General features: G+C 37.5%; 1 protein-coding gene across 1 annotated transcript in view; it reads left to right on the forward strand.

Moving 5' to 3' along the window:
* The window catches only part of ERC2 (ELKS/RAB6-interacting/CAST family member 2), a 754764-nt gene that overhangs the window by 380187 nt on the left and 346818 nt on the right, over positions 1-27759 (forward strand). The window contains exons 11-15 of the mRNA XM_084633053.1: positions 1425-1565; positions 5623-5658; positions 12744-12773; positions 13392-13585; positions 23724-23735. Coding sequence (XP_084489179.1) covers positions 1425-1565; positions 5623-5658; positions 12744-12773; positions 13392-13585; positions 23724-23735 — 413 coding nt within the window. The remainder of the gene's footprint in view (positions 1-1424; positions 1566-5622; positions 5659-12743; positions 12774-13391; positions 13586-23723; positions 23736-27759) is intronic.

Below are 27759 nucleotides of genomic sequence, written 5' to 3' on the forward strand. Positions count from 1 at the left end.
CTAAAGCAGTATATTTCTTTCCCTTATTTCTTCTTTGTTTATATTCCTTTCCTTTCCTTTACATATGTTTGACACGGCTTTAGTATTCCACTGCTGGTCCTATTTTCAGTTTTTATTTGAACTAATGGGCTTAGCAGGAGCACGACCTTCCGAGAGTAAGGTCCACAAGTATTTGATTCAGTCAGACTGATTATTGATAAGGGGTTTTACTTGGTGAGTCCCTGGTCTGGTTGATTCTCTACTAAAGTTTTGGTGTGCCATTGCATACCACTGCTCTGTGCTCACTTCATTAGATTCTTATAAACTATGTGATAATATTAAATCCTATTCATGTCATGCTGCAAGATACTTCTTGGTTTTTCTCCTCTTGAATACTTCTACTGTAGAGTCTGAGTACCCTTTAAAGTAAAGATATTAAGTGAGAATTTATAAGTAATTAAAGTTGTGATGAATTAATGGACAATGTTTTCTCTATTCAAATCCATCTTCGGGTTTTTTTTTTTTTTAAATCCACCACCAGCTTGATGATGATGATTTTAATAAAAGCCTGCTGCCATTTTTGCAGGGGCTACAAGAAATGATGGTGAGAAGTCCACGGGTTGTGGGTCACTTGCAGGATTATCTGTATTTATCTCACTTAATCAATTCCCTGCTATTGGGGCGGGGTCAGGGGTAGGCGGCAGGCGCAGGGGTCTCGCGTCTTGGTGAATCCCAGTCCCTCCGCTTCTGTGCCTATCTCCTGAGAGCTGTAATACTTTGGTCTAATTTCATTGTTTGAGTTTACTGTGTGGGTGCTGGGCAGGTGTTAGTGGCCTGTGATATACAGGAGGTCAGACTAGATGACCCAGTGGTCCCTTCTGGGGCTCAACCTCTATGATTCTAATTTATTTTAAAGCTTCTTAGGCTATTATAAGTAAAACAGACAAAATTAACAATAGAAGTTGATAATATTTTAAGTACAGATGAATATGTAGAATACTGAGGTGTGCAGCTACCGCCACCCTTCTATCATAGGGTAACTGGCAAAAGTAAAATCTGTTAAACTAAATATGAAGGAGAACACTGATCAGTGTAAAATATAGAATCGACTATTTTCTAATTCTCAAGGATTACATTTAAAATACAGGTGAATCATCCATTTCCCCGATGAAATTACCCTCTATTCTTTCAGCAGAGGGAACATGGCATATTCAAAAACAAGTAATTTTTTCATAAACATTCAACTTTTTGTTAACCTTCTAAAAATTATCTAATAATATTGTACTATGCTGTAAATACCCATCCCCATGTCTGCATACATGTACTATGTAAACAAAGTTTTTGACTGAAAACATAGCTGATAACGATAATTTACGCTCTTCGTGGCTAGGATCAATGCAATTTCTAACACCATCTCTTTCCTCTTTTTTTGGATAATTTTTCAGTCTAATTTAATTGACCTCAAAGAACATGCATCATCACTGGCATCAACAGGGCTGAAAAGAGACTCCAAATTAAAGTCTTTAGAAATAGCCATAGAACAAAAGAAAGAAGAATGTAGTAAGTTGGAAGCACAGCTGAAAAAGGTAAGTGCCTTCTAAGAAAATTCTTATTGTGAAATGGACTAAACTCTTCACTTCTCTAGTATATAACTGGCAATGAAGCAAGAGGTCCATTTTAAAATCTGGCAGTCTTCTGCTATCTGCTGATACTAGCATCAAACAATGTTGACTTTTTCTTAAGAAGCATGTATAAAAGCTGTCTGTGAGCCTGAAAAATTATCTTAAGTTTCCTGTCTAAGGGGTACTTGGGAAAAAAACTGGTGAAAATACTGGGGTGGGCGGGGAGTTATAGAAACCAGCCATTACTATATGTACGAATATAAACTACTCTTTCTAGTGAAAAATGTCTAGGTCTTATATTGAAATTCTCCTTAATTTTATTTATTTAATGAATTTAAATTTGAGGTAGTTAAAGAAAATAAGGTTTAATATATCACAGTTGGCGTTATTTATATCCACCAAGAAGTAGAAGCAAACATTTAAAGACAAATATTTTAGAAATACAATACTTATCGAATAATTATATGTAGATTACTGCATTACAATACTAACTGATCTCCAAATTTTCACATTTTCTTTCATCTGTTTATTTGACTTTTTGCTGTGTCATTTGGTAGTGTCTGCACTCATTGTTTGAACACCAAACTCATGACATACTAAGTGGGTTTAAGCATCATATTTTCTTTCTGCAACTATTAAATAAGCCAGTGAGAAGTGTAGATAAAACTTTAAACCCCCAAAATACTTTGGACGTGGATTTATATGCTTATGTGATCTAGAAGAGGTTGATTATTTTAGCTTGAATATTGACATTTTTAGGTCCAGATTATCATACCCTTCCTCATGTGGAATAGTTAGCCTCATTGATTTCAGTTGGACTACCTGTGGAGTAAGGTATTACTCAAGCATGAGCAAGGCTTTCAGAATTTGAGTCTTATATTTTTACCTAAAATTTTGATTTTATTACGTACTTCTAGAGTACGTATATGTGCTGTAATGTATACTTTAGAAGAGCACACTCAAAATATTATGATCTGATACGAATTTTACATGTATAAAACACACTATATATACAGTTGTTGCGATGACCGTATAGGGGTCACCAAATGAAATTAATAGGCAGTAGGTTTAAAACAAACAAAAGGAAGTATTTCTTCACGCAATACACAGTCTACTTGCGGAACTCTTTGCCAGAGGATGTTGTGAAGGTCAAGACTATAACAGGGTTCAAAAAAGAACTTGATAAATTCCTGGAGGATAGGTCCATCAATGGCTATTAGCTAGGATGGGCAGGGATGGTGTCCCTAGGCTCTGTCTGCCAGAAGCTGTGAATGGGTAATGGGATGGATCACTTGACGATTACCTCTTCTGTTCATTCCTCTGAAACACCCGGCTTTGGCCATTGTCGGAGGACAGGATACTGAGCTAGATGGACATTTGGTCTGACCCATTATGGCCGTTCGTATTTTGGATGAGAGGAGGGCATCTTTTCAAATAACTTGCATGCAGAGAGCTTTTAACAAAATCTTAAATTCTTGTAAATATTTGATAGGTTATCAATGCCATTTGCACTAGACTTAAAATACCTACATAAAGCATGTAGCCAGAGATCATTTTTATTTTATTAAAAGAAATATAAATATTATTTACTTAAGGTGTGAAGAATCTTTATTTGCATTATAGTTCAGATAATTATAATTTAAATATTATTACCTCTATGGTTAACTTTCATATTTCATGTTGTTGCTTTTAGCGGTATTAGTTCAAATGAATTCACATGTTCAAAATATTTTTTCAGTGGCCTTATTTTTGAGAGGTTTTTTGTAATAAATAGTTCTTTAGAATGCTAAAGCACCCGTCATCTTAAAAAAAATTGAAATCTGCTTGAAATAGTTGAAATTCTAAGTCAACATCTATGAATGTATATATCAACACATCATTTAGTAATGGAAAAATAAGCAGTTATAAAAGTCTGTAAGTGTCTGGGCCTCCTTTCAAATAAAAAGGAAGTATGGTGCTTATGAATAAAATACAAAGGGTTACCAAATGAAAGTTGAAAATATAATTGTTTGATTATACCATAAATACAACATGAATTCCCAATGGGAACTGGCCCAAGATTTGTAGGAGATTTGGTATTTCCACAATAACATGCAGATTCAACATTGTTGGATGTGTTTAGGAGAATAGAAACACTGGCTGTTAATGACAATGGACTGCAAACAGTAATTTTTAATTTTACATTTACTTTAGTAAAAGCTTTAATTTCAGCTAAACCTAAAAATATCCTGTGATAAAAGTAACTCGCTCTCCAGAAATTGAAACCTACCTTCAGTCGCTGATTTTATCCCTTAACAAACTAACTGAAACAGAAGTCAGTTTTGGGAGGATTTTAGAATTTTGTTGAATGGAGATGGGAGGGAGCGTATACATTTCTTCATTCTTATACACAGTGTACAAATCTGCATGTCCCATATGGATGCTCACTGTATCAATGAACACTCAACACTGCAGAGGTGAGAGATGTGGCACTTCATTGGACATAATCTGAAAAGTAACTCCAAATATGTATCCATTCGTTTTAAAAAATATTAACAACTTGCATATCATTTATCATTCTTAAAAAATAAATAAATCAGAGTGGCGGTACTGTTAGTAAACTTGCTCAGCGTTAGCTATGATTCTTTAGTTGTATCAATTTTTATTCCTAAACATTGATTTAATCCAGAACATATTTGCAACAGTGAATAGTTCTGAGAAGTCATAGTCCTAAGCATGCCCCGAAGAAGTGTTTATGGGATGCAACGCCTAATCAAACTTGTGACGAGGAACAGTTTTGCCTTGGAATTTTGTTCCTCTCCTTTTTCAATTATTTTTTAAATTCCTCCTTTTTTTGATGATATCTATCTATCAAATATTTATATTCCTCCTTTATCTATATATGTCTATATACATCTCTATATATCTCTCTCTATATAAAATTTTGTTTCTCCAAGATCTTTTTCCCAGGGTTTGACTATAACTATTTCTCAGTATTATATACTTGACACTATACAATACTTGTATTTCTGGGGGAGAAAATATGCAGACTCAGAAAGAATATATTCAGAAGTAAAACAAAAATCCTGAGGCAGACTTGAAATATTTGATTACAAGAAACTGAACCGCAGCCCCATTATTAATTGAAATAGCATATGTGTTTAAAAACCAATAAATAGGAGAGCATTCAAAAAGAATAATTGCTCCTGTGTTCATATTGTATTTTACTGTACACCAAAATTGTTTAAAACCATGAGCATGCTTATTAAGCCTTTTGTTACAAGGATTATGATTTGGAATTGATGGGAACAAAATGAGTGGAGAGCTCCCAACACTTTTGTGCCAAAACTCTACAGGCATTTTTTTTTTTTACTTATTTTCCTTTGCTAATTATGATGGAACAGCAGGAATTACCTCATAGGTAGTTAATTATTTTTTATGTTGCTTTCCTGAATCTTATTATCCACTTTAGAATTTCCTTCTTTTGTTGTTTATCATGGATTTTAAATTTCCATGCTTACTGACATACTTGCTGTCGCTAAACTACTGTTTGCCAAGCTGTACTGTTCAAAAGTCATATTGAATCAAAAATTCAGGCTTGTGTTGATACAAAATAAAAACCATAAATTTAGTGATAAAGTCTAATTAATCTTTTATTATTACTGTCTTTGAAACTTTTGTGATAAATTGCAGCCTTGGCTAAAAGCGCTTCTAGTGATTCATTGCTTGAGACTAGCACTTAATGTATCATCAAAAGTGGACACCTTTCTTTATTTCATGGGTTATTTAACTTGAGAAAGGGAAAGTAACACAAACCTTAAATTTTTTACTCCAGCTATTCTTTTTTAGAAGCCAAAGTCAACATTTATGTTTCCCCAGTGCCTCTCGCTTTCACCGAGGAATGTTTAGAAACTTAAATTTCTACTTTTTATGACAAGTTCTTCTGTGCAAATGCACTGGATTTGTTGAGCTAACGCTGTTTTCCTGGATCTTTCCTTCTTTTCCTGTCTATGCTTCACTCCTTCCCAACTTTGCAATGTAGCAAGCTGAACAGTTGTTCAATCAGATGTACAATCCAGTAAGTCCTTTCTGAAAGTGCCCGCTGTAACATATGAAAGCATGAGGATCCATTGACCTGACACTGTGTTGTGTTCTTCCGCTATGGAGCTTCGCAAAAACTTTTTTGATGATCACCTGTTTTAGTTATGTCAAAATAAATGAGCTTTGTGGACTTCAAGGCCATTTCTTTTGAATATGATATGTATTAACTGGTAATTGGATTAATATAACATCCTCCGAAGTTCAAATGTCATTGCCTTCAGGTCCTCAACTTCTCTATTATATATTTTTTAAAAGCATGCAGAAGATAGTTTTTTGTTTTATTTTATTTTACTGCTATGCTCATCGAATACTTTACTGGATCCTTCAAATTCAAAATAATATGCAGTGATTTATTTATAATATCTCAATTGATAATATCAGTAATAATACCTAGTAAATGTCTGTTCAGCATATTTTTGTAAAGTTGCAGTATGATCACATTAGTTCAGAAGGCAAAAGATCAGTTTTTCAGTAAAAGAATGTGCATGTTCAGTATTTATACATTTAAAAAACATATTTTTGCCAAGAAAAGGCTGAAAATATAGAATGATGAAAACAAATTGCAATGTTGTTCTATAATTTAAACAAGAAAATGTAATAATACTTTTGTTTGTTTGGGATTATTCTTTGATGCCTTCTTTAATATAGTTTCTTAAGCAATTTTATTTTGTCTCTATTGTATTCATTTTTCAATTTGAGGAAGAACAAACACATTCTTATCTGTAGAAGATTTTCTGGCTGGTACAAACTAACACTAAAAATATGCTGTGAGCATCACAGGGCAGAAATAAAGATGTAACTGGATTGTGATAACATAGCAATTTATGACCTTTGGATTACATAGTAATTCTAAATATAATTACCATGTAATTCCAATCAGAAGGTGTGATAGATCTTGATTTTATAGGGTTCTATAAAAATATGGTATTATACACTTGGGGTGACACTGGTCCCACTGAAGTCAATGGGTTTTTTTTTCATTAACTTCAGTGGGCCAGGATTTCATCCCTAGGGTCCGTTGTGCTGTTGCTGATGCTGAGTATTTCTACTGATGTAATGGAAATTTCATGTGTATAAATGGGGGAATAGATCCCATAGAATCTACCATATTTACTTCTTGAAAATCATGTAATTACATTTGAAATTCACTCATAATTTGTTCATAGAGAACATAAAACCTAATAATATACCCACTTTCTCATCCAACATACTGTAGTGATCAAATGGTTTGTACTCTTGTACAATGGCATTGTTTCCTTATATTAGTTTGGGTCATATACATGATTGTTTCATAGGTAGACGACATACTTTCATGCACATCCTCCGCACTCTTATTGTGCACACCTTTTGTTTATTGCTGACTCCTCGGTTACCTTTTCTCTTGCTCTATGTAGACCACTCCCTTCATTATTTCAGTTTTAATCACATTGCTGTAGTGATTGCTATTTGTTGACCATTAACCTTTTTGCATATAGTATCCCAAATCTTATCAATTTTAACTTTTTGCATACTTCTTTTTTACAAGAACTATCTCTCAGCGGTTCAAAACCACTGGATGGAAAATCTTTTATATTAAATTAATGTAGCAGGTAGTTACATCTTATCCTCAATGCACATTTTCTTTAGTTATTTTTCCCTCTGTGTTTATTTTTGACAATGTGAGAATAATATTTTTTCAGACTGATCTAAAGACTTGTTCTTTAGACTACATGATTGCCATTAACAGAAAGCTAGCCAAATGTGTGTTTCCATATATGAGATAAATGACTTTATATAAAGTGGATGGCAAAATACAGTCCTGTTGAACTCCAATCTTCATTTTAAACCTTTCTGGCATTTAACAATCCATTTTTAAGTAAGCCTTTGTTCCCTCATACTGCCTGTTCCTTTTTCAGTAGAATGATAAACCTTTGTTAGTCCACAGAGTACTATCAACTCTGGTTTCAGAGTAGCAGCCGTGTTAGTCTGTATCCGCAAAAAGAAAAGGAGTACTTGGGGCACCTTAGAGACTAACAAATTTATTTGAGCATAAGCTCAACTATGGGGCACTCACTCTTATCACGAAAGCTTATGCTCAAATAAATTTGTTAGTCTCTAAGGTGCCCCAAGTACGCCTTTTCTTTTTGCGGATACAGACTAACACGGCTGCTACTCTGAAACTCTTATCACTGAAGCTACATTTTAAAAATGCACAGAACAAACAGATTACTCTGTTTCACACTTCTAAGTTTTTTGGGTAGCAAAGTGGAAAAATATAAAAGGGTCCCAAATCCTGGTCACCTTGTTCATGAGAATATTCAAAATGAATTTAGAGGGACTACTTGTCTGAATAATGTGAACAGAATTTGGGCCTTTTGTGTGTAGATGTGAACACGGTTTAAATTATACAATCATGCCCTGTGCTAGTAAATAATGGTTAGAAAACAGTTGCATGGTTGTTATTTTTTTGTAATATGGTATTACAATTTATTGGATCGTTTCTAGTCCTTCAAGCTGCTTCTGAATATTGAGGACCTGATTCTGCAAATACTGAGCAGAAACAATGAAAGATCAAAAACCAAAGCAAACTTTAGTTCTAAATTGCTTAGCTCAGTCCCAGGAATTAGCTTAAAAATAACTTAAATTTAAAGACATTTTAAAATTTAAGAGGAGAACAGATTATTTAATTTATTATTGAACCAGATAAAATTTGAAGGATCTTAGAAAGTATTTTTTGCATGTACATTTCTGCTGTTTCATTTAATTATTATTTTTGTTCAAGCTCTAATTTGATATTTTTGGCTAGTTTAAATTAAGGTATACTATTCCAATGCATACATCTGATACAGAAAAATGAATGCAGGATGTGTGCATAATATATAATAAATTCATTAATTTTATATGTCTTTATCACACTTTAATATTTCTGTAGACAATTTGGTAATTATATAGAAAAAATATTTTGCCTCTACTTGTGGAATGCAAAATAAAAACCAGGGTTGAAAATATGAAATGCTTTTTAGAATCAGAGAAGTTCAAACATTAGTGTGACAGTCTCTTCATTTGCATGTATTGGGGATTGCAAAAAATAATAATGTATTTTCCAAAACGAAATACAGCATAGTATCAATTCAATAATTGTATGCAAGTAGTATATTTCCTTTAAAATGCAACATCCCAATTAATAATTGGAATAAGAAGTGTGTATTTATATTTAACTTTTATTACTGAGAAACTGTTGTTAGATGGTTACAGTACTATTCAAATTAAAAATAGTATCAAGCCCCTAAAATTAACAAACAAGCTAAAGGCATTTATATTTAATATGTAACTGGTGAATATTAATAAGAAAATTTTGTCTTGTAAAGAACTGTTCAGATGGAACGCAATGTTTAGCAAGTAGTTAGCACAGGGGTGGCCAAACTTACTGGCCCTCCGAGCCACATACGACAATCTTCAGAAGTTCGAGAGCCAGAGGTTGGGGCTTCAGCGCTGCTCCTGCTGAAGCCCTGAGCCCTGGCAGGTGCTCCCCACAGGGCTGAAGCCCCAAGACCCCCCTCTCCGCTGGGCAGAAGCCCCTACCACATCACCCTGCTGCAAGGCAAAGGTCCTGAGCATCCTCCCACCCAGTCTGGTAGGTGAAGAATGGGGGTGGGGGGCCACCATGAGCCACACTTTAAAGGTAAAAGAGCCATGTGTGGCTCACAAGCCACAGTTTGGCAACCCTAAGTTAGCCCATTTAACTGTAAAACCAAGAGTGTCTTTCCCAGACCTGAGGAAGAGATCTGCATGGCTTGAAAGCTTGTGTCTCTCACCAACAGAAGTTGGTTCAATAAAAGATACTACCTCACCCACCTTGTCTCTCTATTTGTCCCCAATGCGAGAGAATTGAATAACTTAGTTGTGAACTTAGTCCATGTCTATACATACTACTCTGCAGCAGCGCAGCTGTACTGGTACAGCTGTGCAGCTGTAGCACGTCTGGTGAAGATGCTCTATGCTGACAGGAGAGAGTTCTCTCACTGGAATAAAAACACCCCACCTCCGCAAGTGCCATAAATTATGTTGGTGGGAGGTCTCCCATTGACATAGCGCTGTGCACATGAGTGCTTATGTCGGTGTAATTTAGTCCCTCAGTGGGGCAGAATATTCACACTCCTGAGCGACATAAATTTTGCCGACATAGGCTGTAGCGTAGACATAGCCTCACTTTCTATTTACAACCAATCAGTCTGTCCTTTGCAAATTTTGAATAACACCAGAAAACTTTTCTGTTTCAAAGATGTTTTATGATATTGCTCCAACAGCCCTCCATATATTTAGAACCTTTCCTTTTTTCCTTCCATTTAGTAGTGTGCATGGGTTTGATCCTGCATTCCTTCTGCAAAACAACCCTTATTCTCCCAATTAGTCCCAATCTATTGAATGGGTAATCCCATTCAAGTAGGCACAACCTAATAATGGTTTCAAATACTGGGCCCAGTATTTAATTTCCTAATGTTTTTAGATTAGAATGTTTTTATCCTGGTATTTGCATTGTGCTTTTTATATTATTTCAATTGTTATGCATCTCTGTGAAGCATCTTCAGAGCCTTGGTAGGGTGGGGTAAGTAATTTATCAGTTCTGGGCTTACTCGAGTTTTATAGGCACTGTTTCGTGCTTGGAGTGGTGTGGAGATGCATTGCTCCAGGGGGAACGTATCCAGGAGGAATTGTGCCTTTGGAAGGCGGAATTCCTCATGGAATTTGCCAGTATGTAGGGGAATATACCTTCAACTATACCTTTTTGTGAGTGAAGCGTATTTCTGCATGCATGCCCAGCTAGCTCTGGTGCCTCTGCTGTGTGGAATCCTGGCTCTGCTTTCACCATTCCCCTTTTGAAGTGTCTTGAATACTGGGCAGGCTAGGCATAGTTCTTTTGTTGGGGGAATAATTGGGCTTTTATTGTTCCTGGCTACTGAACAGGAGTGCAAAGGGGAATAGAGAGTCTCCTGATGCCATTTACTTCCCCTTCCTGGAGCCGCCGGGAATTATTATTGTTCACATGAAAAGTCTTCCAAGTGATTTCATTTTACACAACTAATTTTAACACGAAAAATTGAAAACATGACTGTTTTGCCTTCAACATCCAGTACATGTATATAACGCTCTTCACAGTTACAATAATATAAAGCAGCATCAAACGTGTACAATTTTAATTTAAAGTTGGCATGCAAACTAACGTTAATTAAAGCATCCATAATGATTAAAGAGACTATTTCTGTAAAGCAATGTGGTGAAGTGGGTATAGTGTGTGTCTGGGCTTCAGGGAATTTGGGTTTTCTTTGGTGGGTGCAAAGCCGAGGTGGGGAGTCCCGGCGGTGCTTACCTGGGGCAGCTCCCAGGAAGCATCCGGCAGGTCCCTCTGGCTCCTAGGGGTGGGGTAGCATAGCTACAGGGGGAGCAGCCACTCCCTCCACTGATCACATCAAAAAGTAGCACCTTAGGCACAGACTCCGTGGGTGCTCTGGGCTGGAGCACCCACGGGAAAAATTTGGTTGGTGCAGAGCACCCACCGGCAGCACCCAGCCCCGCGCCCGGCCCCAGCTCACCTCCACTCTGTCTCCTCCTCTGAATGCGCCGACCCGCTCTGCTTCTCGGCCTCCCCCTCCTCCCGGCTTCCCGCAAATCAGCTGTTCGGGCGGGAAGTCAGGGCGGGCTGAGAAGCAAACGGTGGCTTCGCGCTCAGGCCCAGGGAGGCAGAGGTGAGCTGGGGTGGGGGGACGTGAGGAGGGCCACCCGTGCCATAGCAGGTAACCTGGGGGGCACGCAGGGGAACTGTTCCGCACCCCAGCTTACCTCCGCCACCCTGGGCCTGAGCATGTAGCCGCCACCTACTTCTCAGCTCTCCCAGGCTTCCTGCGTGAACAGCTGATTCACGGGAAGCCAGGGGGTGGAGAAGCAGAGCGGGGCGGTGCATTCAGGGGTGGAGGCGGAGCGGAGGTGAGCTGGGGCTGGGCGCGGGGTGGGGAGCTGCCCGTTGGTGCTCTGCACCAACCAAATTTTCCCTGTGGGTTCTCCAGCCCTGGAGCACTCATGGAGTCGGCACCCTGGCAGGTCCCTCTGGCTCTTAAGGGCGGGGTGGGCACCCAATACGGTGGCACACGAGACCCTCCTGCCCGGTTCTGGGGGAAGTCAGGGGGGATGGGGCAGGGATCCCGGGTGGGGGTAGGGGATCAAGGAACGTGGGGGGTTGGATGGGGCAGGATTCCCGGGGGGTGGGCAATGACTCCCTCGTGGGGTGAGGAGGGAACCGGTTGTTAAGATTTTGGCAGCTCATCACTGACTGTAGCTAATCTGCGCCGCGGTGTGATATTTATCAACTTTGTGGATTTCTGAAGGATAAAAAATATTTTATTGGTAAATGTGCCACAAGAACAATATAGTTGAAATACTCTGAGTACCAGACCCTGCAATGAGCTCAGTGTAGGGAGATCCCGGCATCTGTGTGAAGCTTGTACCCTAAGAATGTAATATAGTCTAGAGGGGCAGGTTGGAGTAACAAGAAAAACAAATATAGTGAGCTTCTTATGTCACTTCCTTGTTCTTTTCACAATTAGATCTCCTGTGTGAATAGAAATCCCCAAGTAGAAAAATAGAATTTGAAAGCATCATTATTTCCTTATTATCCTCATGCTTAAATTATGTTACATGCAGAAACAAAATATTTTTGTTCTTCAGTAATTTAATTTATTGTTTTCCTCCTTTAAACACAAAACTTTAAAAAAATATATATTAAAAAATTTCTACTAAATCATTGCAAAGAATGTCAACCTTCTAACCGTAGTAGTTCGTGGTACTGATCTTTTTTTCAAAACATGCATGTTTCATTTTGACCAGCAGTTGTTTCATTGCTTGCTTGCCTTGTTTATTCCCTGAAATTAAAAATAAAACAAATCAACATCTGCTCTGTTTAGTAAGATAGCAGGAAGACCTACTGTTCTAATTAATTTTTGTAAATTTTTGTACATTTTCTCTGAATTTTCTATGTTTAATGTGCACTGTGGTTAAACTACTTGTTTTTTTCCTGCCTGCTCTTTGAAGATGCCAATTAGGAATAATGGGAAACAAGGGGTAGGCTAAGCATTGCAATGCATTGTTGTTTCCATCTGTCTGTGATTATTTCAGCCAACAGTTTAAAACACTTTTATACCCAATCCTGCTCCCATTGAAGTTAATGGGGCTTTCCCATTAGTTCTGGTGGGAGTAGGACAGGACTCCACACTGTTGTTGTTGTTTTCATTGTGTTCTTTCTTGTCTGTGAAATTGCCACCCACCCATGCATGTGTTTGCCAGGTATATTTATTTGTGCCATGTTCACCAATGGGCTTGTTCCTCTGATGTTTCAGGTTAAGTATTAACAGTAGAAAAAAAGGCTTTGGGTTAAAACTGTCAGCTGAAAGCATTCTTCTAGTTTTACCTTTAAAAACAGCACTGATTCCTTCCTTTAAATTGTTACTATCTATTATTTTTTCTTCATGATGCAGTTTTGTGAATACAAACCTCTGATGATTATAGAAAGAATACAGACAGATTTTCATTTCTCTTTGCTGTGCCTCTATGGAAATACGTTTCCAACTGACAAAAATACCCATAATCCTTTTTTCATGCAGACTTGAACTCTGAGGCTGCAGAAGTAGCGCCACCAAACTATCTAAATGATTGTTGTTGTTTTTTAACTTAACACTAAAGGCTCATGAAGCTGAAGAAGAAGCTCGACTGAACCCAGAATTTGCAGACAGAATGAAACAGCTTGACAAAGAGGCATCTTACTACAGAGAAGAATGTGGTAAAGCTCAAGCTGAGGTTGACAGACTTCTAGAAATCCTCAAGGAAGTAGAGAATGAGAAGAATGACAAAGATAAGAAAATTGCTGAGCTAGAAAGGTAATTTTTGTATTATTTGCTTTATACTGAATGGCCTTTTTATTAAGTGATCTCCATTGTGGAAAGACCTAAAATAACAAAAAAAGTCAATTCACATTACTTCACGAGTTGTACCTAAGAAACAAGTGTATGTGCTGGCTTTGAAGCAGATTTGGAATCTCCTCCTTTTGGCTAGAAAAGGCTTGGTAGTCTACATATCAAAGAGTGTATATATAGGGAAACTACCACACAGTTTACATAGTAACATCCCTGTCTGCAAAACCTGGGTGAGATATTGCATTATGGGAGTAATTATGCTTTTTTACTGATACTGTATTAGTATTAGGTGAACCCAAATAAGAACCATTCCAGACATTTGTCCTTGCCTGGAACAGCATGTACAGTATACCGCTGAGAAATTCTGGAAAGACGTGGTAAATCTTCTTTGGGTATTTTTCTGGGGTACCTCACATTCTTCTGTTGGCAGGTATCCTTTGAAGGTTGGCAAGTATCCTTTCTTCTTAAATGTGGGGAAGTTGTTCAGCCTTTCTCTAATGGAGGGAGAGATGCTATAGGAACCACTAATCTTGTTCCTTTCAAAGTGAACAGTACTGTAAAGCTCCTCCTGCAGATTGTGCCCCAGGCTGTACTATATATGTGAAGTTCTTGAGTCTGTGAGGTTTCTCCATTCCTATCCCAGAGTAGCCACTCTTATGGGAAAGAAGGAAGGAAGGAAGGAAGGAAGCAATGTTGTGTGTTCGGGTGTTTCAAAAGTGTATTCCAGTGGTTGTGTTGTGAGAGGAGAGCCACAAGGGGCCACATAAATCAAAAGCAAGTTCAGTGGGTCCTAGTATAACTGTTGCTAGATCCTGCCAATCTATCAGCTACTACTGGACAAAGTGGTGCACTGTCCCAGAAGAAAGATCCTGCTACAAAACAGACCCACTAGTTATTTCAATTGTTATTGGAGGGAGAAAGCCAAGATCTGTTTTTTACAGAAGGAGGCTTGTGTGAATTAGAGGTAAAACATCCTTCTTACGTGGTTTGAAACTCAGATGTTCAAAAGTTACTGTAATTATTTATTTACTTTTTGCAGGCACTTGACAAAGATCTGGTTACCAATAATTGCTTGTGGATGGTGTAGAATAAAATGCTTAAGAATAAAATCACGAAAACAACATTCTGTTCAACATATTATTTTACTATACAATATATTTACTATTATTACAATATATAATTGTATGAGTAATTTGCATGTGCCCAGGAGATGTAGGATGGATGATAGGTAAATTTTGTAGATAAATGCATAATAAATACATGTACCTGATGTGCACAATACCCACAAGTTACTGTGACATTTTTGATATACATATATATATATATATATAGAAAATTCTCCTTGCCCAGAGCAGGAATTATAGTAACTGCAGGCCTTAATGTGCTAAGAAGTACTGACATCTGCTGAAGTTAGCAGAAGTTACTGGTGCCAAGCACCTGGTAGGATTGGGCCCCAATTTTCCTTTTAAACCTTCTTGTTTTGGGAAATTTGGCAAAATAAAGATTTAGATTCCCACACTGTAAATAATATGTTTAATAGTTTACTTCCAGCATAGTTAATAAAAGGATATAATCAAATACAGAAACATAAATATAAGAATAGATCATATGGTTTTCTTCATACATATGAATGTGATTTCCTGCATGATATTTTTATTTGATTTATGTGAACCTTAGTCTGAACATGAAGCAGTTTCAGTCATTTACTGACAATTGATTATAGAGCAAATGGCCAGGATTCTAATGAGTAGTGGATATTTTACATGTTTTGCTTCAATTTCACACAAAGAAATGAATCACATGTATACTGAGTGTGACAAAATTGGTGACGTATTTCTGAGAAACGTTGTGTACAGTCTATTTGAATAGCTGAGTATGACCAGATGGTGGCTATAAAATGTTATAAATTTTAGCCTCTAACTTGCATTGAGATCTGCTAGAATGGCCCCTGGCCCCTGTGTGGAATCCAGTTAATTTCATTGAGACTACTCACATGTTTAAAGTCAAGCACATGTATCATGCATCAGAGCTAGAGTACTCAGCACTTCTCAGGATTGAGCCCTAGATATACAATGTACATAAGAAAGTATTCCACAAAGAAGCAGATTAACTATTCCAAAATAAAACACAAATGTTGATTTAGAAATAGATTGTCGGTTCATCTATTTAGAATGTAAGGGCTAGATTATCCCTTGTTTTAGACTGCTGTGTGGGAGAACAAGGAAGCATAAGGATATTCACCTTCCTGCATTAAGGGGTGGGGAATGTGTGGTGAGCACACCAGGAAAAGTAATCTGCTCTAGGTATAGAGAAACAATGAAGAAGCCTGATTTTCAGAATGTTGGTGCTTAACCTTTTTTAGGAAATCAGGCTCCTTTAATATGACCCAAAGTTTGAGACACTTATAATTCCTAGTCTCTTTTGACAATGTTGTCCCTAATGTCTAAATCTATGTATGGCTGTGCCACCTGGTGGTACACCAGTGAAGGAATTGTGACTCAGAGATTCCCGCTTGCTCCAGAGAGAAGTAAACTATTGCAGTTTTTTTACAAGGTGCTGCATACTTCCCCCTTGTGATGGCTCAGCTCTGTTGGCAGGTTATCTGAGGGAAAGCAGAGCCAAGGCTTTACCTACTCTCCACCCATTCCTTGTTGGGGTAAAAAGATGAGTTGCAGCTCTGCAAACTTGCTTCCTCCGACTTGTTCCCTACTCGCCTGTGCAGTTTCCAAAGAGCAAGTTGTCTTCTGTTTAGGGATAGTGACAGCACATGCTCCAGCTACAGGGGCTTGTGTGGGATTTCTTAGGAAAGTGAGTGCTCTGTCCAGGTATGCATTTTGATACATAATCTGTTGAGCTGTATGTGTATTCCTATTCTAACATCTTCCTTGCACTGCAAGGTACTCTTCTTTTAAATTGCCCAGTATCTAATTTTGTTGGCTTGAACTATAAAAGTCATACTTCATAATATTATTAGTTATAGTGTTTTTACCAATATAAAACATCTCCATTTCAGAGTTGTGGAGAAGTTTATAATTAAACCCTTTAATCTGAAATTTAAAAACTGTTGAAATAAATTTGTATTTTAGAGATTGAAATAAAACTTAACACAGAGAAATCACTTTTTAAACTGTGCAGTTGACTAGTATACTAGAGAACGTCAAATGTTTGAAAGAAAAGATGTCTGATTTAGGACAGAGTCTAAGAAATGTACGTGCTGAATAGCAGACAGGCAGGAATTATTAACAAAACTGAAGGAACTTTTATGCATATGGTAATTCTCTTTGGCTTGAACTTTATATTTCTACTTCAGAAATCACTGCATTTCTGACAGTTTAATCATTTACTTCTAACAAATGCCTATAGTGTATACAATACATCATGTATACTGTAGGTTGGTCTGTATGTTAATTACTTTTTATATACAATAAAAGACTTCTATTTTTCAAATTGGTTATTGTTACAATCTGATAAACCTAAAAGTTTTCTAGCACTCATTGGTAACTTATTGCATTGGTCATGGTTTTTTTTCTGCTTTATCGGTCTAATACTCATTTTCAATAAAGTGTAAAAGATCTTCTTGTACAAGTATCAATATAACTAACAATAACAATATATACTCTTAATAGTCTTTAATATGCTTTTCCCACAACAATCTTATGTTATCTAACTTTCTATGAGTTCACATCTTGAGTGGTTTGTTAAGGGAATGAGAACTGAGATCTTGTGCTTCCAGAACCTGAGAAATGCAGATATCCTGTTACCAACATCGTGCACCAGGGGCTAAATTATAGATGGGTGGAGTGGTTAAAGAGTTCCTGGCCCTCCAGGGTAACCAAATAGGATCAGGATGTGTTGCAGTGGGGAGCTTACTAAACCTGGGAACTTCCTGGTCAGGAAGTTCTTTAGTTACTGCTCCTTAAAGAATGGCTTTTTGTGTATGTCCTCACACTACAGTGTGTGTGGGTGAAAAGCAGTATAGGGAGGCGATCCCTGCTCATGGATGACTCGGTATTTGGGAATTGTAAACAGAGTTCTCTGCAAATGTCTGGACTCCATTTGTTTAAACCTTAATAGAAAGGATGGCTGGAAAAGCTGTGGAAGATCTGGCAAGACACCAAGCTACAGCTGGCAGTAATGTGCAGCTAAAGAGGCAGAATATAAGAGATGCCACAAAATGGGATATTTTGCAATAGCACGCAGGTCATCAAGAATAGTGGAAACTGTCCAAGAGGGATTGTTATCAGATGACAGTGAGTCTATATTTCTAAGGACTATATCCTCAATAGAACAGGCAATATCTTTATACATAAGCATGAATCTAAACAATCAAAAACTTAAATTTAAAATTGTTACTGGAGCAGCAGTCACTGCAGTTCCCAAAAGCTTATAATCAATCCCAGATGAAGATCAGCAAAGATCAAATAAGATTCTACTTGGGGCTAGTAACAATACTTGGATGTTTGTGGGGAGTTCCCTAGGAAATTGTGAAACGACTGAAAGTTCTTTAACAAGTAATATGTGTCATACTAGGACTAACAACTCCCCTACTAGAGTTTCCAGCAATACAAGGACTATACCTATTACTGAAACTGGAATGCATTAATGGCAGAAAGCAAACCATACAGGACATGTATCCACACATCTTCTCAGGACTAGGAATGTTGTCAAGAGAGTACAAAATAAAATCAGTGTCATCACCAACTCCCTCGGCTCTCTCAGGGTCATAGTGCATCCTTATACCTTTTCCAGGAAAAGTCAAAGAAGAATTAAAGAGAGTGGGGTTATTTACCAGATAGAAGAACTGACTGACTGGTGTGTGAGAATGGGTGTAGTAGTAAAGCTCAATGGCAAATTCTGCATTTGTGTGGACTTTACACAACTTTATAAAAAGGTGCGCAGAGAAAGACACATGCTTTCTGCAGCTGATCAGGCATTAGCTATGTTATCAGAGGCCAAAGTCTTCTCAAAGTTAGATACTATGACAGACTTCTGGCATATCCCCCTTGCTAAAACATCTGTACCATTAACTACATTCATCACCTGGTTTGGAAGGTTCTGTTTCATTCCTCTTCCATTTGGCATATTGTCAGTGCCAGAAACATTTCAAAAAGAGAATCTCTCAGATTGTCAGGTTTTCCTGGCATCCTCTTCCATGCAGATGAGGTGTTGGTATATGTCAGAGATAAAAATGAACATAATGAGTGACTACACACAGTTCTGAGGTGCTTTCAAGAAGCCAGACTCACTCTGAATAAGAAATGTTAATCTGGAAAGGAGCAGATAACATTTGTAGGCCACATAATTAGCAAACAGGGAATTCAGCCAGATTCTTACAAACTGACAGTATTAATTGTCTTACCCAAACCACAAAACATTTCTGGTGTAAAAAGGTTCCTGGGCATGACAGACCATTTTGGGAAATTCTTACCAAATTTATTCATGTAACAAAATTCTTAAGAGATTTCCATAATAGTCACAATTTGCGGATCTGGGTGAACACACAACAAAATGCATTTAATAGAATAAAAGAACTACTGACCTCGCCACCTGTCTTGGCACAATACTCTAAACTACCCATCAACAGTAGCAGTGGATGCATCGTCTTATGGTTTAGGAGCAGAACTCAAACAAAACCGGAGTCTTGTTGCATTTATATCAAGGAGCCTCTCAGAAACTGAACAGTGATATGCTGAAGTGAAAAAGAAAGCTCTAGCAGACACTTACGTCTGTGAACAGCTCAGTGCATATCTGTTTAGCTTGGATTTTAACATAGAAACACACCATAAGCCCTTAGTGGATTCAAAACCACTGGAGGATCTTCCACCTAAGATTCAAAGATTTCAACTACAGCTGATGCAATTTTCTTTAAACATTGATCATGTACTAGGGAAAGCTCTCATAACAGTAGACACTCTACTCTAGAACCCCAATTAAGCAGCCACCAAATGAAAAGGAAAAGAGTTTAGAGAAAGATGTCAAAGTCTACATTGACTTTGTTCTGGCAATGATTCTAGCATCTGTCAGCTGACTTCAGCTAACTAGAGGTGAACAACTAAAGGATGAAACTTACCAGAAATTACTCAACTCTGCCAAAGACGGTGGGCTCAGAGTCAACTTCCAAGAGACCTATTGTTGTGTTGGCAGGAATGAAAGGACCTTCTTGGGGCTGATGGCCTGTTTCTGAAAGGATAGAACAATTTTATCCCTACAGTACTACAAAAAGAAATTCTCTCCAAAATCCATACAGGACACCAAGGAATAAACAAGTGCAGAGCATGAACACAACAGTCTGGGTGGTGACCCAGTCTGAGTGGGCAAATGCAGACTTTTGTAGAGGACTGTGGGGTATGAAACAAGGGGGGAGAAAATCCAATCTCCAGAGCCAATCTCTACAAACCCAATCTCTACAAAACTACCTGACGGAGCTTGACCGTGGGTAACAACATATTTGCTTTTCTGGAAAGGACACACATTATTGTAGTTGATTACTTTTCTGGGTATATTGACTTGGCTATACTTACTTAGACTTCCTCAGCACAGGACAGCCAGAGATTGAAGTGAATATTTGCAAAACATGGAGTTCCTGAAGTCTCCATATCAAGCAATAGGTGTCAATTTATCCTTGAAATATGCTTACCATTCACACAGGACTTTGATTTTTAATATTGTACTAGTAGTCCACATTTCCTCCAGAGCATCGGTGAGATGGAGAGAGCAGTGTAGATTTTAAAAAGACATATTAAAAACAATGTACCTATATAAAGCACCCAGGGCCTAGCAGTCAACATCACTTGTGTCTGGTCGATTCCCAGCAAAATGTCTGCTGTGAAGACAACTAAGGATGCCTGTATCTGTGCTTAAATCTAAATAGCCCAACCTGAAGGAATTTTGAAAATGGGATTCTGAAATAAAAATTAAGCAGCAACAAAACTGCAGTGATTGGCAGAGAACAAAAGCGTTACCTGAACTGAGACCAAGGAGCAAAGGTTGGCTTAAAAGTTCCCAGACATTTGGAACTGTTCAGAACCAGGCAGACACTCCCAGATCCTACCTAGTAGAGGCTCCAAAATGACTTCTCTAGAAAAATCTGGTTCAGCTTAAATATTTCCCAACACAACAAGGCGTGGATCTGGGACCTGCAGGTACTCTGTCAGGAAGTGAGCCCTCCTTTCCCTGGAGAACTGCACACACAAACTCAACAAAAGTGAGAACATGGTCTGGAAGATTGATCAGATCCCCTCAAAGGCTTGATCTTTTGAATATTGCTCAGGAGTATGTAAATGGGATTGGCAAAGGGACATAGTATTGTAAATAGTTTTGAGGAATTGGAAGTTTTTTTTGAATTGTATGTATAGACACTGATTTATGATTTAAGTTTCAATTTATTATAAAGAAAGGAAGATGTACAGTAGTTTATAGAATTCCTGGTCCTCTACACATACCAACCAGTACCATTATATGTTGCATCATAGAGCTTAATAAATGAGGGAACTTCCAGTTCAGGGAATTCTATAATTGCTACTTAAAGCATGGCTCTTCGTGTTTGTCTTCGCACTACAGCGTGTGTCGCTGAAAAGCAGCATAGGGAGGCTGTCCCTGCTCATTTGTAGCTCAAGATTTGGGAATTATAAACAGTTTCCTGCAAATGTCTGGACTCTATTTGTTTAAAGAGCACTGCACGCTTCATAGGATGATAAATTCCATCCCATGGAGGAGGGTATTTGAAGAAAAGTCCACAAAGGAAATGGACTAGATTAATAACAAATTTCTTTTTGGAGAGGGCTTCTGCTTGGACAGCCCTTTCCATGAATCACTTTAAGCAGCCTGTGCAATGTATGCCCAAAAAATCAGCTCAATTACTCTGCAGAAGAAACCAGTTTAGGAAATTGTGGGTCTTTAAGCTCCAACAGAGGTTTGGAGGACCACCCCTGAGGGAAGCAGAAACAGATCAGGCACATGTTGATTTTTAACAGATAAAACAGGTCTAAGCTACAGTTTTGTCCAGTTATGTGTGTTGCTTCTATGAGCTATAGCCCCAGATTAACCCATCTGGCAATCTGCAGGTATATACTTGAGTCATTCCAGCCTGATGTTGGATAAAGAGTGAAGTGCCATGAGGTTGATGGAGGGGGATGAGAGAGTAAATCGTGATGCAGATCCCTGAAGCCTGGAGTTATGCCAGGGAGGAAAATGTAGACTGGTTAATCATTTTGTTAAATTGAATCCAGCCACTTAGCAGAGCCCTTAGGAATTACAAAGATTTCTAACAGATATTATTTTGAGGCAAAGACACTGCTGAGGCATTTTCTTAGATGCAATTTGATTATATTCTCTTTGTGGGACTTTAATTGTATAGTAAATATATGCAGTACTATTGTAAGAGTCTGCCAGCATTTGCATCAGAAATCCTTTGTGGTGTGCTAGACTGGAGCTAGTCCTTAGGTGACTGTGCAGTAGGGAAGATAGCGTTCTCTTAATACAAGGTCAGAATTATGGCCTCTCTGCTCCACTGCCAGTCTTCCTGGGAGCAAGTCACCAAAAGCCATCGATCCACCCTCTTTAAGGGCCTGCAGCCAGTCGAGCTCTATTCCTATATCAGCCCCAACTGAGAAGGGGTCAGTTGAGGAGTGTTGCAGGAAAGTTAGCTCCTGTGGCTGGTCCTAGAGTAGGGAGGAGAGGTTCAAGGGGAAAGGCCTCTGTGCCCCTCCAACTTGCTTTATTCAGGGGAATAGCTTTGTATGTGTGTGTTTGTGAGTTTTGTATTTGAAGAATAAAATTGTTGCCCTGAAGGAAAGACCTGAATACACTTTTGGGAGTGGCATTAGTTCTTCCTGCACTGGGAAGATAGACAAGCAGTCTACCCCCTCCACATCACCCAGCAGAGCTAGGATCATATTGTATTCTCCATAGCACAATTGGGTTCTTCCAGGGAGCAATTCAGCCTCTTTGGAGCAGAATTCCCCTGTGATCACCTGGAACAGTGTAGTACAGTATGCCTCTCACTGCAGGCTTTGATTAAATGGCACAATCTATTCTAGCCCACAATTTGCAGTTCTTTCGTGCATGTAATTATCCACTTCACACCTGCAACTGTGTGTTTACGCATGCCACCTTAGAGATGCACAGTTATGAATATTCAATTTCAAATATCCTGACTTTTGTGGGATTTAGTCTAAAACTTTATTTCACTGGGTATTTTTGTAGTGAATTGAGGTGGAAACAAAAGCAATGGCTATTCTATAAAAATTGCCAGCATTCAAGCCGTTCAGCACTGACATAATTCAGTATGCAAAATACAAGGAATCAGCCTGTTGAATAGCTGTCAAAAGCTATTTTTGTTGTTTTTTAAAAAAAATTATCTTTCAATGTGCAGCTGTGACAACTCTAGGAATTATTCTAGTTTGGCATAAGTTAGGGATTTTTTTTTTTTTTTTGGTCTTGGCTAATTGAAAGGGCACGTTAGATATTTTTGTACAAATAAGTTATCAAGCATCTGGATATTTTCAGTAATTAAGTATTAACCACATTCTCAGAAGTGAAAAAAATTGCTCTCAGCTTTGAAAGGGACTGTATTACCGGGGGCGTGGGGGGGATACGGAAGCAATATCTTTGATCATTGTTAGGTGCAATACTTTGAACCTCTAAAATTAAAATCTTTGAACCTGTAGCCAAATTGTTTAGGTTTTTTGTTCTCATGGATGAAGAGGACATGCTGAATGTGGGTCATCCTCACTGGTTCAAATAATGGTTTCATGACGATTACTGCAGGTTGCCAAACAAATGCCTTAACAATTGCCACCTATATTATTAACTACAATTTGTATATGTACACAGTGAGTTCATAAACATATATAGTTTTCTATAGTCCGTAAGTGACTAGGTGACTTTTTTGCTTTTAAGTTTTTGTTTGGTCCATGCTCATCAAAGAAATACTATACAGAAGTTTTATTTTACTGCCTTTTTTTTTAATAAAGACTGTTATAACATCTGCTCACTATTTGTTGGAAAAAACTAATATTTATCCTCCCTTTATTCTCTTTTGCTATCTCCCTTCCTTTCTGTTTGTTCTCCAAACTGCTGCTTTCACCCCTGCTCCAACCAGCTTGACTTCCAGGTCAGTACCTTCTGCTTTCTTCTCTTACCTCACTCGCTGTTCAGTGAAGCTTGATCTTCTCATTGATATAATATATTTCTTAAATGGTTTTCCTCTTACAATTTATTTTTCATCATTTTCATTATATATTCAGAATTTGTTTTTTCATATGATAATTTTGTCAGAAATTACTGGGAGATCACCAGTTGTGTTTCAAGCTCAATCATCATTTTCTAAAGCACTGTGTAAAATGATGGGGCTAAAACAATGTTATACATTTTCCATACAACAAAAGTTCTGGCAGTAGTAGAGCAGCTATGTTAACATTGTAGCTTAAGCCATTTTATTTTAATAAATCACAACGTTTTTAAAAAGTTTTCTAAGAAAAAGTGGTTTAGCCACATAGTGAATCCACATGTTGTTTTGTGTGAAGATCTTTTACTTTTTTAAATTTGTTTTTATTGTTATTAAGGAATTCATCATTTACATACAATGTCATGTACTAGTTCAAAGAATGTGAGCAATAATAGCATACAAAAATATTGATAATCAAAGACTCACTTTTAATACTGATACTGTTGTGAATTATTGTAAATATAACAGAGCAAGTATGAGCATCAGAATAAATTACTCTGCAAATTTGACCTCTAGATCAGAAACTTTTAGCTGTTTGGGGCAGCTGGATGTCAGTTGAGCCAAATTAAGGACTAATATGTAAATAATCCCCAAACAGGTGCACAAATGCAGTGTTAATTTGTATTCTGGTCAGAAGTAATTCTCTACACAACCTCCCTCTCTTTGATTCATATTATTCTTGCTATAATTGATTCAAGTGCATTATTCTTGAATAATGTGTGTAGGCACATAGGTGCCATTTCATGGGATCAAGGGGTATACATGCATAAATTTGCAATCCATGCTTGGTATATTCTTCCAAGGCTCCTGTTATAGGATGGGTCTCTGGAGCAGCCTTTCTATGGATTTCTTTTAGGTAGTACCAGAATGGGGGTGAATAACTTTAATCCTGCCCTCCTCCTGCAATTGTGCCTCAGTTTTCCAATTTCCCACTTCTGTGACTGGACAAAGTCCAGTCCAGCAGAGAGAAATATTAAGGGTGGCTGAATCAACCTTCAAGCTTCATTCTTATTGCCAGATTAAATCAAAACTTCTTAAAGGTTTGGATTGCTTAGTTAAATCTCCAGACCGGCAGCTCACTCCCCCATCAAGAACAAGACCATCTCACCTCCAGGTCCCTAAATCCAGTCCCATGACCTTTCATGAAAGATACATGAACCTATCAGCTCTCCAGTCTTTCTGCTGATCCCTGGTTCCTTTTCCTTTCCAAACTGTGCCGAGATTTGGTTATTTTCCACTTGCGCTGTGCAATGTGCTGTGGGATGGCATTGCCAAACTCTAGAGAACTAGAATGAGAAATGAGTTCTGGTCTTAGAGAGAACAGTGAAGATCTGTTGGGTTCACAATACTTTAGCCAGAAGGTATGAGAGTGTCTCTCTCTGAACTAGAAATGTTTGTTATATGGATTTAGGACAAGGTGTTGAGTTTTGCAAGCCTGGTTTTAAGGGATGGAATAAATTTCCATTGGGGTTGGCGTGACCAAGGCAAGGGTGTGTTTGTGGGCCACATGGGTCTGAATGGAAAGGGGATATTGGAGACTTATATTAGGTGGGGGCAAGGGAATCAGGGTGGAGGAGGTCCATAAATCTATTGCAAAAGAGGTAAATGATAGTACTTGGCTTTTATATAGAACTGTTAATCCATGGATATCAATACACTTCACAAAGAACGGTAAGTCTCATTATCCACACTTTTTAGACAGGGAAACCGACACAGAAAGGTGAAATGACTTACCAAAGTCATACTGCTTGTTGGTGGGAGGAAGATTGCTCAATAAATCATGATATAAACCAAAAGTTCATTAAGAAATAGTCAAAACTTATCAGTATGAAAGTATCTACATTATAATAGTTTCTAAAGCTGTCAAGAGTAGTGCTGGACAGAAAATGATTGTAAACTCAGATATCGAAAAATGTTTCTATTCCAAGTCAGGATGAGAAGTCTAAATCTTGAGAATGTTTGTGAACTGAACATCGGAGAAAACCCCTCTGTTCAGATCATTTTAAACATTTCATTTAGATAATTTTGAAACATTTATTAATTTAGATTTTTTAAAACTATAATTAGCTTAAATTTCAAAATGAAAAATTGTTGTGAACTGGAAACCTGGAATTTTTAATTTTGACAATTTAGAAACTTTTTTCAAAAAATGTTGAGTTGAAAAATTCATTAAAAAAGACCCTTTCCTGTGAAAAGTTTATTTCAACAAATGGACATTTTCCAAAGAAAAAACCTCTTATCAAAAAATTCCCAACCAGCTCTAGTCAACAGTAATAATAATAATAAAAAATAAGTAATAGACATTTTTACGACCCATTCCTATACTCCAAGAAAATAACACTTATTTATATCAACCAACATATCAAAATAACAGGGACTCTAGAAATAAGCATTCTGTTCTTGGTCCTTATTATTAACAACATACAATAGAAAATTTGCTTTTTTAAAAAATTATTTTCCATTACTTATCATAGCTGAAGTTGAAGAAAATACTTAGCTGGAAACTGGCTTGATGAGTTACGGTGCTTAGATGCAGAAAGAATTTTTACTGTACTTCTCCATATGATTTAGCCCCCTTTCAGATGCCTATTTAAGACAGATGAGTTCATGGTGATTGTACTGCAGATGTCTTTTTATAACCCTCTCAGAGGAATTCTATAGCGTCTCTCTCAAAAGTTCAGTTAGAGGTGCTTTGAAATCAAATCCTTTGTAAATTCAGGTAGCTCTGCAATTACCTTACTGTACTGTATCCCTATCACATTTACATACAACTAAATTGCCTCTCATATTTTATTCTATAATTTTATGCTTGCAGTTGAAAGTAGACCTAGTTGAAACTCAGAATTTCTGTTCCAGGGGAAATGCTGACATTTTGAATTTTCCCTTTGTCTAGAATTGGAACAAAAATCATAATTTCAAAATTTCCTGTGAAATGAAATTCCCCAAAAATTATTAATGTGGGAAATATCAAAATTACCTTTTCAAAATGTTTCATTCTGATAAGGTCAAAGTGTTTTCTTTCAATTTTTTAACTTAATATAAAGTTAAAATGATAAACAAAACACTTATCAAAATGAAGCACTTTGACCTTTTCAGAGAGAAGCATTTTGATAATTTTTCATTGAAAATTTTGACAAAATTGATACATTCCTTCTAAACACTTTATTTAGTCAAATCATCATTTTCAGAAAATTTTCAACCCTTTCTAGCTGAAAGGGAGAGAGAGTGGTACCAGACCCAGGTCTTGGTTTTCTGTACTTAGCAGTGTAGATTCTGGGCTCTTAGCTGTAGAAACTTTGGTGCTTCCCGTGAAGTGTTAGATGTTCTAGGAAATCCATAAATCTTCCAAGCATAACACTTACGTTTTAATGTGGAAAAAGTTTTCTGTTTGGGCTTTCAGTAAACCATTGTTGCCTTGAGTTATTTCAATATCCTCCATTTTGCAATACACACTTTGGCTAATGAAATTTAGCTCACACTTATCTTCTCTGAAATACACTTGGCAGCTATATTTTCCTTTTTGCATTCCTGAGGAATGGCTGTTGCCATTGGAAATGAATGAAGAAGAGCTTCTTAAAAGCCTACTTCAAGTTGAAGGATCCAACTGCTTTGTGGGCTTTTGGTCCCTAGGTGATTGATTATCCCTTCCTTTAAACCTTTCTTCAAGCCTTCATCGTACTAATCATTGTCCTAGGATGTGGGGTTTTTTTATGGTCCCCTGACAGTTGTATAAACTACATCCGAGCTCTTAAACTCATCTCTTATTCATCATTTTTCTTAAGGAAGAAGTGATGCCTCAAGCTCATACAAAGTTTTTGCTACAAGTGGTCTCTTGACTTCCACATAAACTAGTCCATTTGTCTGCTAGTTTTCTTCCCCATACTACATGGCTTATTTTGGCAGCTTTGTT

The sequence above is a fragment of the Lepidochelys olivacea genome, assembly GCF_965140295.1.
Source record: "Lepidochelys olivacea isolate rLepOli2 genome assembly, chromosome: 7".
NCBI lineage: Eukaryota > Metazoa > Chordata > Testudines > Cheloniidae > Lepidochelys > Lepidochelys olivacea.